The 11,690-nt window shown below is 33.6% G+C and overlaps 1 protein-coding gene across 1 annotated transcript in view; it reads right to left on the bottom strand.

Moving 5' to 3' along the window:
• Window positions 1-9,295: 9,295 nt before the first annotated feature.
• Window positions 9,296-11,690, bottom strand: part of LOC131031960 (uncharacterized) — a 43,452-nt gene continuing 41,057 nt past the window's right edge. The window contains exons 7-9 of the mRNA XM_057962827.2: window positions 10,104-10,214; window positions 9,831-9,912; window positions 9,296-9,722 (exon numbers count right to left, since the gene is read on the bottom strand). Coding sequence (XP_057818810.1) covers window positions 9,664-9,722; window positions 9,831-9,912; window positions 10,104-10,214 — 252 coding nt within the window. The 3' untranslated portion in view covers window positions 9,296-9,663. The remainder of the gene's footprint in view (window positions 9,723-9,830; window positions 9,913-10,103; window positions 10,215-11,690) is intronic.

Raw genomic sequence — 11,690 nt, 5'->3', positions numbered from 1 at the left:
GTGTGTTTTTCTCTTAGTTGTCATATTTATGTATTCATTTCACAAGCAAAATATCTAGATATTTTTATTTGTTCAAAAGAGATCAACCCATTTGAAGGGGTTTTATAGCACCCTATTTAATTTTCTTGGCTATTTAATTAATTAAAAATAAATTAATTTACATAAAGGGGTTGGAATTCATAATTGTAAAAAATATAAATAAATGTGAAAAGTAAGTTAAATTAAAAATAAAATTCAAGTGGGCAATGGTTAATGAAAAAGTAACGTGACAAATGATAGAAATTGATTCACCTTGGTTCTTGAGTTTTAGGGCTATTTATGATGAAGATCTCTATTTCTAAAAATTCAAATATTATGTTGCTCTAGTTTACTTCACCCATATGGATGTGATCTCTACAATTGCAAACCCTATCTTTTGCACAACTCTGATTTGACAGAAATATGAACTAATTTAATTTGCTTTCTCTAAAATATGATATATAAATGTCTACAAGGATTGCAATGTTTGTAAATACTTTTGGAGAACCTATCAAATCACCAAGTTTATGTTCTCATAGGTCAACCCCTCAGAGGGACTAATTTAATGGCTTTGAGTAAAAAAATTTGATGACACTAGACAAACATGCAAAGTTCCTAGAATGATCTCTTGAAAAGACAATGCAAAGTTATATTTTACATGATTTTGAATGAGTATTCTTACATACAACAACCAAGCACACAAATCAACACAATATGTACAAAGTCAACTCATAATGGCTAATGAAGTGGTTGAAAATGGGTAAATTTATTTTTCAAATTTAAAAGTGAAAGGATTTAATCCATGATTGTGGAAATGACTTGTGCCCAATCTACACTCATGGCTTTGATTTAAAGCGAGAAAAATAAGTTTAGGGATTATGAATTAGAAATTTCATATTAGTGATGAAAGGGAGTGAGTATGGGATGTCGTGAGGCAATTTCAAACATAATTATGTCATTTGTAAGAGATTATCACATTTTTTATACTCTAATTAAAGTGCTCACAAAACAGATGGAAAATAGGCATGGATATGCAATTTTTATCATTATGTTTTCTCTCAGTTTGATGTTTATCTAAACTACTAGGAAGTTGCATGTCAAAGTAAACAAGTCATCAACATGTAAAAGTAAATATTTTTTTAGATAGTAAAAGGATATTCAATCTATATAAAGTAGCATATCATTCTTGAATTATTCAAGTGTCTTTGATGCTCCATTAGAATATAAAAAATAGATGAAAGTGTGTAATGATTTGGTTTTGTTACACAATTTGAAATAAACACAAAACACAACTTGCATGAAGAATTAATTATCTTCATAAATAATGAAAATAAAGTTATCTTCATAAATAATGAAAATAAAGAGAGAAGGGTGAAAATTTCCACGTATTACAAAAGGTGGTGCAAAGCTTCAACTATGTAGATAAGGATGTGATTATATAGATAGCTCAATGAAAAGAGATCTAGCTATGTAAATTAACTAGAAAATTCTTCCCTAGACAAAGGAATGTTAGTGACTATAATGGACCCTTTCTAACCTTCCCAAATTGGAGGTAATATCTTCCTATTCCCTATTTTTCGTAAGGTTGTGCTAAGGCTTTGATTTCTTCCCATGTAGGTCCAAAGTTTAATTCTCATCGGTTGGGTTTACCCGATGGTTGGGTTGTTTGAGCCCACTCAATCATCCATCGAGGTATTCTCGCCTTAGTTCACCCTCTCCATATCACAAAACTCAGTAAACAAAGGTAAGATTGAGGCAAGGTGTGGTTGGGTCATTGGGTTATCTCATGATATAAAAAAATAGTTATTTGGATGTTTACTTGTGAAGTTGCATAAAATATTGATGTTGAACACAGAGTACCACTGAGAGGGGGGTGAATCGGTGGTTCTTAAACTCTTTCCTATTCTAAGGAAACTTCAGAATATCGGTTGTTATCTTAAGTACTAAACAATTAAACCAGTAAAGCAAATGATGAGACCAGAGAAGACAATCACACAAATACAGCCCACAACACCAGATGTACGAGGAAAACCCAATATGGGAAAAACCTCGGTGTGAAATGTTGTTGGAGACTACTGCTCCAATCCAGCCTCACAAATGAAAAACTGAATTACAAAGATTTAGGGCACCAACCCCTACACCAAGCTCCAACTTGGTGATGTATATTGAAATACAATTTAGATACAGTTATGCCTTCTTGTTGCAAATGAATTCTGCAACACTTTGGTCAAATAGATCTCTATTGGTTAACAGTCTTCTTTTCTTTACGGGATCTCACACTGTTGGTTATGAGATCTCTCTCTCTCTCTCTCTCTCTCTCTCTCTCTCTCTCTCTCTCTCTCTCTCTCTCTCTCTCTCTCTCTCTCTCTCTCTCTCTCTCTCTCTCTCTCTCTCTATATATATATATATATATATATATATATATATATATATATATATATATATATATATATATATATATATATATATATATATATATATATATATATATATCAGTCTCACAACTCACTGTGTCACACTTGGATGCCACCTTGCTCAACCACACCTTACCGGTTTGCTCAATTGTTGAACCTGCTACAGTTATACCGGTACTCGATCACTGTCAGCTAAACCCTCTCATCGGTTTGCTTGTTGACTCACTCTGCAACTTTCTTAGAATAAATTCTAAGGAAGATGATTCTTATCTGCACTCAAGCTCTCTTCACTCTTCTTCTCCTCTTCAAGCATCAATCTTTTCTGTTTCGAGCTTGTATATTTATAATCATGGATTCCCGCCAAGAATGCATGCAAACATTGTCGTGTTAGGTTTTCCTTTTCCAGCTCAATCCAAATCCCCTTTGATTCGATCTGCTTTTCAGGGATATGATCTTTATGACAATGATCAATCACCAGCCAAACTTTACATGCCAATGTGCATTTTCTAAATCTGGAGGTCTACACCACACTTTTCTGCTTTTCTTTGTCACTTGCCAGTAATGGCTTTGTTGTTTCCTTCACCTAACACGTACGGAGATCAAATTTTATTGCAAGACCAATGTGATTGATTTTCCATCTTGCCTTCCTCGAGCCGCAATCTTCTGGCATCCTTCATGACTTGCGGGTTCCTCATAAAAGTCGACCTGCATGCAGATTTGTTACATCGATGCACACTCCACCGACCTATGCAATACCTCCACCTGGCATCCAGTTGTCATGCTTGTCAACATCCACCTCTGTTTGGATTCCTATGTCAGTTTGACATACTTTGTTGACCCAGGTTGACTATCAGTTTAGTCTATGTTACCAGTTTGACCATCAAACATCCTTTTTGTTATGTTCACCAGTTGTGCCTTCATAACACACAAACAACCTTCATCCCGATTTATGCCTTATCGGTAAGCCTTCTTTACCGATAGATGACCCAAGTCATGTGTATCGGTAGCCTTCCTTCTGTCTACTCACTCTCATGTGTATTGCCATCATATCGATCACCCCTTCTTACTTACTGGTGACCTTGCCAAACTGGTTGACATCAATGACAACTTAATGCCAAATTGCCAACAATTGAAATTTTTTCTAGGTATGGGACGTAACGAAGATGAAGAAGCTAAGGCTAGCAAGATATTATTTTTGTAAAGATCACAAGTTCATGAACCATGTGAAAATGCAAGATAGTTTGTCCTATTACAAAGTTAGCAAGTTGGTGAACCATGTGCAATTGCGACAAGGTTCCAAGTGTCAAAAAGTTTGTGAGTTTTCAATCTCCCAAAAAGTGCAACAAGGAAAGAGATGGCATGAAGTTAGATGTCCTAGATTTTGAAGGTTCGTGAACTAAAAAAAAGTGTGACAAAGGACGGAAGAAGTCACATGATTCGTGATGTACTAAAGTTTATAAGTTTGCAAACTCTAGGAAAATTCAATAAGGTTTATAGAGAGATAAAAAGTATGGCAAGATAAAGTGAATGAAGAAAGTAAGGGACGAGAAGGAAAGAAGAGGAAAAATGGGTGAAGTTTTGAATGTCACAAAATTCAATTAGAGAAACTATTTATCTTAGTTATATATAGAGGGTGGATACATTCACTAGAGATCATTAATCTTAAAACCAAAAATTCTTATTTACATTGTTTTGAGGCCATATGTTTAAAAAATCAAATTTGAGGATAAAACCCGTTGGATTTGTAAGAAATCAGAGGAAGAAAAAAAATTGGTTTCAAAGGATTGAAACATGAAAAAAAATTGGTTTTGTTTTGAAAATCTTATCTAGAGGTTGTGAATATGCTCAATGAATTGTAGGATTGTAGTTTCTCAAGTTAATGTGTTTTGTAACTGTTTGTAGTGATTTTTAGTTTAATATTTCTAGTAAATTGGTGATGTGTAAATGTTGTTGGTTGTGTTATTGTTGTAACATATTTAGATGCATTAGAGACTTCATTATAAAACAAAAAAGGCTCTAGAGTATTTATTTCTTGTAATATTTTCATTTATGAATCTAGGGTATTATTATTAATGAAAATTTTGACAAATTTTAGGGTTTGAAATTTCTAGTTTAAATTTGTAAATTTGAAAGTTATTTGTACAAATGATTTTTTGGGGTAATTATGGTGGTATCAAATCAAAATCTTTTTATAGCCTACAAGGTATTTGCTGATTAATGATTCCTAGTAATAGAGAGACTACATATCTCTTTATCCCTTTACAAACTAGTTGTTGATAAAAATATTAATGCTATTGATTCTAGAATATGTGCTTCTTATCAAATACTTGGGTATGTCATTTCTTCATAAGATGTTTGAAGTGGAATGGAGCCATGTCATTAATTGAGTTCAAGGCAAGTTAGCCACTTGGAAGGTCAAATGGTTGTTTTTCATTTGTAGGATTACTTTGATCAAATCATTTCTAGCTTCAATCCCTGTGTATGTGATGTTTGTATTCCAAACCCCAAGAAAAGTTACTAAAATTTTAGATATTTCTCAATGCAATTCACTTTGGAGTGGTAGAGATAAATTCTTTCAAATACAACTTGGTGAAATGGGAGGATATCTGCCAACCTAAAAAGATGGGTAGCTTGGCGTTTTGAAATTGAAAGATAATGAATAAAGCTTTAGGGGCCAAGTTGACATGGAGAATTTATGAAGAAGGGAATAGATTTTGAAGTAGAGTTTTACAAGTAAAATGTTTATAGGATGATCCAAAATCTCTTTTTAGAGACACATCAAATCTTCCTTTGGGCTCCAGTATTTGAAACTATATTAAGACGTGTTGTAAGTTGATTAAACCTAACATAGATGAAAACTTGGCAATGGAGAGAAAATTAGATTTTGGCAAGATAGGTGGAGTGAACATCATGCTTTGAAGGATAGTCATTTGTTTCATTGTCGTATCTCTCACTTTGAAGACCTGATGAGTACTATGGTGAAAGATTATATTTATGAGGCTTCTCCTCCAAAGAAGTGGAAGGTTTTATCATCCCCAAGAATAAAGTTGGAGAGTGTATGTTCTTAGCTCTAAGTCAAGCTCAAAGTTAGCCTATCCCTGGTGACAACAAGAAAGATGTGTTGGTCTAGGGTAGTATTGAATGTGGTAAGGTTTCGGTGAGTTCTACTTTTTACTATTTTTTTACTAGCTCAAAAAAAGAAAATATTGTTCCTAGTATGATGATTTGGATCTATGTATGCCTTCCTAATGATAATGATTTTTTTTTAATATCTTGGAGATGTTGAACCTTGACATGGGATAGGTTCTAGCTTCTTGGAAAGCACAACCCTTCTCAATGTATCATGTGCAAAAAATTTGATAGAGTAATGATCATCATTTTATTCACTAAAAAATGACTCGGAAGTTTTAGCAAAGGTTCCTCGACATATGAGAGTTAGTTTGGGCAACTTCCCAAAACATCCCTAGTCTTCTAAATAGTTGGGTGTGTAAGGAGGAGGTCATTTTGGCAAATGCTTGGCCCAAATTTAATTATCTTGATGGTGCCAATAAAATGAGTACTCCTATCTCTAAGTGTTGTGTTTGACTTAGTCCTAAGTCAAATTGGGTTAAATTCAATTTTAATGGTGTTGATAAAGAGAAATCCAAAATTTCCTAGGAGTGGTGTGTTTCAGGATCATGAGGGTTAACTTTAAAATATTTTTTCTTAAGGATTTTGATGTGGACACAAACTATATGTCTAAAGCTAGAGCTATTTTGTGAGGTCTAATAATAGCTAGAGATAAAGGTTGGAGAAAATTATGGGTCAAAGGAGATTCTAAATTGGTCATGAGGGCAATGAAAGGGGGAACAACAAAGAATTGGAGATTGAAAGTGATTCTCAAGGAATTTGTTCAAATGTTTAACAAATTTGATGGTATTTTCTTCACTCGTTGTTGGGAAGGGTGATTGGTTTATTAATTGGGCTAGGGTGTCAACATTTGTGAGAAGAAAGGCTCAACTTCAACGTGGTGGAGAGAGAACTATCCTTATGATATCAAATTTATGAACAACAATATCAAGGGTCATTCTACTTGATAAAAGATATGCTAATTATGTGCTTTGAAATGTAGGTGTTTTGGCCATTGGTGGGGCCTGGGCACTTTCAGTTGGCTTTGGCTCACACCTTTCTTTTTTCTATGTGGAAGGGATAATGGCATAAGAGGGCAATGAGAGACATTTTCTCTAATGACAATTTAAGATCTTTAGACAATAGTTTGATAAGATTTATTCTTTTCATATTCTTTCTTAACTTAGTGGATTGTTTCTTTTGGTCCAACGTCTTGTCGAGCTTGGATTTTCAAAGAAAATATAAAATGGTTCCTTTTGGTTCTTGGATCTTAATTTGAGTTTTTTATAACACAAAAAAAGTATTCAAGTTATGAAAAAGCTTCTACTTTGAAAGATCTCGCAAAAGGGAAATGGAAAAAATTATTAAAAAGAAGATAATACACTTATTTGGACTTCACTTGTTATTTTTTGTTTTTGGCTTGAAATACTCTCATTTCTCCTTTGAAATAAAATTCATACAAATTGTTCTTAGTTCTAGATTGTGCTTGGGATTGGAGTGCCTTGGGAATTTGATTACTTGTGAATGACAGAAATTGTTGAAAGTGTGATAAAAAAATAAATCTTCTTCTTCATTGCTTTCAAGTTAAAATTCAAAGTTATTTATCTTTTATTCATGCATTTGAAATGGTTTTTCTTCATTGTCAAGCCCACATTAGGTGGATGAATATGGCTTTCTCATTATAAGAATGAATTAATGAATTTAATTTCATCTATTTATGTATTGCTTTTAAAGTTAAAAAAATGCAAGAATAAAGCCAAGGTTGTGAGAAAAAAATTTAAAATTGTGTTGAGAGAGTAAATGAATGATATGTTGTGCATTTTCTACATCTATGAGTATGTTTAAGTCTTTAAAAAAATTGAAGGTTCATGATGATGTCATCAATGATGGATTTCGCAATTCTTAAATTCTTTTCCAACTTCTAAAAAATAAAAAACAAGCCATATTCAAATGTTTTATTTTATGGATTGAGTAGTCACATTGTGTAACTATGATTTTAATTCATTGGACAATGTGTTGATTTTTTGCATTGATTTATGTGCCAAGCCAATATTGTAATTTTGGACCATTGCACACTTAAGAATGAGCTATATGGTAGAGGAGTGGCCTCCCATCACTAGCCCAAGATTTAAAGGAACTCACCTATCAAGCCAAGTGAGTTTAAACAAGATAAATCTTAAAATGAGTGGGGGTCAAATGTGATTCATATATAATAAAAATAATTCTACACCAAGGGTTAAATGCCTTAGGATACATGACTTGGAGAAAAGAGCATTTCACAACTCATTGTTATTGATGGATATTGATGAGTAATATCCTTCTAGGACAAATGGGTGCTCAATAACCTACATAGTCGTCATGCTAAAGTACATGACACTCCCTAGTCTATTTCTAGGATTTTCTTATCTTTTTTATCAAATTGTGCATTTGATGTGTTAAGACTAGTTACATGAGCATTGTTGGATTATGTACCCTTGTACATGCATGATTGTTAGTATTTGTCTACATATGATGTAATGTGTGTGTTGGTGGTGTGGAGAACCTTCAAGAATGCATGTTTAGATTATCAAGGTTTGTTTGCATTGTTATGGGTGAATTCATTGTTGTAGAATATATTGGTTGTAGGAAAACCCTTAGGGAGTTTTAGGAGGGAGTAGATAAGTGGATTTTGGAAAAATTTCAAATTAGAAACTTTTACAAGGTTATTTATTGTGCAATTTTGGTACTATAATGCGACACATAATGTCTAGTATTAGATAATAAAAAAAGTTACATTTGCACAAAAAATATACAAAATAATAATTATATAATTGAGTTCATTAGATAGCGTCTACAATGTTGCTTTATAAATTCTTTCAAACATAAGAATGCAACTTATTTTTTAATAACAAAAATAAATGAGAGTCACTAAGGTGACTATATTAATGCAAAACTTAATATTCCCAAACACCCCCCATCCCCAAGGTTTACATTTTAAACAAAAAAACATTATTGAGACGATCAAATGTATATTCTTTAGAAGCTTTTTCTTTGAAAAAAAATCTTAAACCAAGTGTAACTCTATCAAACTACCTCATAACCCTCAAAAGGGTATAGCTCCCAAGATAAATTCTTGAGTCCCCGAATTACCATCTCCCTAAACTCTCAAAGCACAAGTACCTTGAATTATTGTACAACAATCTATGTTGAGTCATCCATAGTGCTCCATAAAGTTGTCTCATATCCCTCTAAAGGGTATAATCCTAAATCAATAAATTCCCAAACTATTTGGACACCAATTCATATTGAGTTCACTAATCCCTTCCTATTTTTAAAAAGTAAACTTCATAATATATGAATTCTTCAATTTTGTCAGCATCAAGAAAAGAAAAACAAAAGAATATTTTTGCGAAAGATGTTGGCTTGAAATGATAAAAATCCTCCAGCCTCTATCTCCAATAGTGAAGGCTCAAAATAGCTATCCATTACTAGTATCTTCACAGAAAAAATTATTGACAAAAACATCATCAATTGGATCCTTATCCTCAACACAAGCTAAGTTAACTTCATTCTATTTGTCTTTAGAATTTACCATTGAGAACAAAACTCATTTGAGTTCTACAAGTCCAAGTTGTGTGACCCTTCTTACAGTAATAACATTCAATTTCCCCTTTGTATTATTACGTCATGAGTTTAATACATTCTCATGTTGAAAATCAACCTTCATATCTTCTGCATTTGTTATCTTTTCTCCCACTAAAAGGGTTGAAATCATGTATTCTAAGGTTTGAGAAGCTGTTTGATTAAGAGTAAAAATAACAATCTTGTATTTTTAAGGCAAACCATTTAACAGAATAGCCTTAGTATCATCATCATTTCTGATTTGCTAGTTGTTTAATGAGAGACCTCAAATTTCTTTTCTGATTTGACATAGTGATTCGATCTTCCATTTTAAATCTCAACAGTTGAATTTTTAGGGAAAATTTTACATTAAGTGCTTTTGCTCCAAACATTTTATTCAAATTATCCCAATTTTTGGTTCATATTTTCTAAATCTACATGATATAATTTGAAAAGATGCAATCATATTTTAACTGCAGGTTGGACCACAGACAATGCAAACGCCATCTTTCCACCACTTTTTTTAGCTTGTAAGGCATGATTTAAAAGATGCAGACAGGATGTTAAGATCCAGTTTTCTACCTGTACAGTCAAATAAATCAGAGTTAAATCTTCAACATTCTAAGTAAAACATGAATAAGAGCTTGATGGAAACAAATTATAAAGGAGGGTGCCTTCTGTAAATCTTGCCTATAAATACAATCTTATTCAGACGATTCTCCCCTGCTTTCCACTTTCGAATTGGAATAATCTCGTATAGTTCTCGTACTGCCTGCCAAAAATATTATGCGCAAGGTTCCTTTTCTTAGTATAACTAATTAATAAGTGGAATGGTCCTGTAAGTTGTATCACAACCTTTATGAGCTTTAAACAAGCTATGCTATCACAATTCTGATCCATTAAAGAAAGAATCCATCCATTGCTCTTCAAAAATGTAGATACAAAAGGCCACTAATTGAGTACCTGTACAATATGAACTTCTTCAGAGCCGACAACATTAAGGACGCCTTTGCAGCGGTACACCTCTATGTTGTCCTTGCTTTCCCAAAGAATCTCCTCAAGCCATGCTTTCACCTAAGAAAAAGGTAAGTCTATTAATGGAGGATATTACAAAAAACCATTATCCTCTAATAGTGAAAAAGAGACAGCAAAAATGGCAGTTGGACAAACAATGCTTAAACTAGGCAGCAATACAACAGTATTATTGACAAATAACTATATTTTATTAGCTCATAAACAGGAAGAGAAAACTTAGGAAAGTCATGATAGAACATCACAGGGAGAAAAGAATTATAATCCACATATAACTGATAAAGTTTGATACTTGATGTTTTAGCAATGGACTTTGATTCAATCACATTAAAGTTGATGATCTCTAGCATGGAAGAACAGCGTGTTCCAATGGTTTCTTCAGCGGTGCATTGCAACAAATTAGGGTTATATATATATATATATATATATATTCAATCATTAGGTTAGACAAGATCACATCATATTCATATACTATCAATAATATTATACAAGCGTATTAGGGTTTTGGAGGAAGAGACATGATGGTTCTGCCCAAAGCTGTTTCTACAATAAGCCCAAGAGCGGAATGAATGCTAGAGCCCTCTTGGCCTTGGTGAGCACTCAATAAGGACATCCACCGAGGTGGCCTACTTAGTGGGTTGTTTGTACCTGTTTTCCCCATCAATGTCCCATCTCCCTAAAGACAAGTACCATCTTGCGGAGTTGGGCAGAGGTCGTAAGTGGGTTCCTTGGCTCTTCTACGTAAGTGCCCTCTGGTCCTAGGAGCCATTATGGTCAACTCTAGGAAGGCCTACTTAGCCCTCTTAAAACCCTTTTGCTTACACCCCAGGCCCTTCCTACAAGATGAGGTTCAGACAATCAAGCATATCTTATATTCTATAGGAACATACGCTTAAGCATTATCTTTATGCGTAAGCAACAAGTGATTGTAAGCAGGATAGTGCCGAGGAAAGCAGATCTGATATAGTACCAGTCTGTCGTATTATGCCTAATCTGAAAATGAATTCACTTTGGTTTATATGCTGTTCAACCTCTATAAGTCGATCCTGGACTGATGTGCTGTTATGCTGAATGCTTCGATCTTCCTCAGCAAATGTATTTATTTACTGACTATGCTTGGAATCTGATTCTGCTTGAGAGATTCAAAGATGATCCTCTTCCATTAATTGCTTACTCTTTTTATACCTTCATATCTCATTGAGGAGACACATCTCTTTGGAAAGAGATGTCATTCAAACAGGTCATGTCTCCTCATTGCTGTCTTGTTATTCAAATCAGATCTGCGCTTTTGATTATTCATTACAATGCTTATTTTCTATTCCCCAGGTTGATCTCCCTTGGATATATTCTTCTAATGAAATCTTCTCCCCTTTATATCTTCCCATGTGAGGGAGAGTCACACCTCCTCATCATATCTGCCCTTTGCAAGGGTCCCAACCTTTAATAATTATCAGTCTTTGAAAGAGTTACAACCCTTCATCATTTCTGCCCTTTCCTTTCTACTTTCATTAATCCCTC

This window comes from Cryptomeria japonica, chromosome 9, assembly GCF_030272615.1.
Source record: "Cryptomeria japonica chromosome 9, Sugi_1.0, whole genome shotgun sequence".
NCBI lineage: Eukaryota > Viridiplantae > Streptophyta > Pinopsida > Cupressales > Cupressaceae > Cryptomeria > Cryptomeria japonica.
This window is presented reverse-complemented; position numbering and strand designations above follow the sequence as displayed.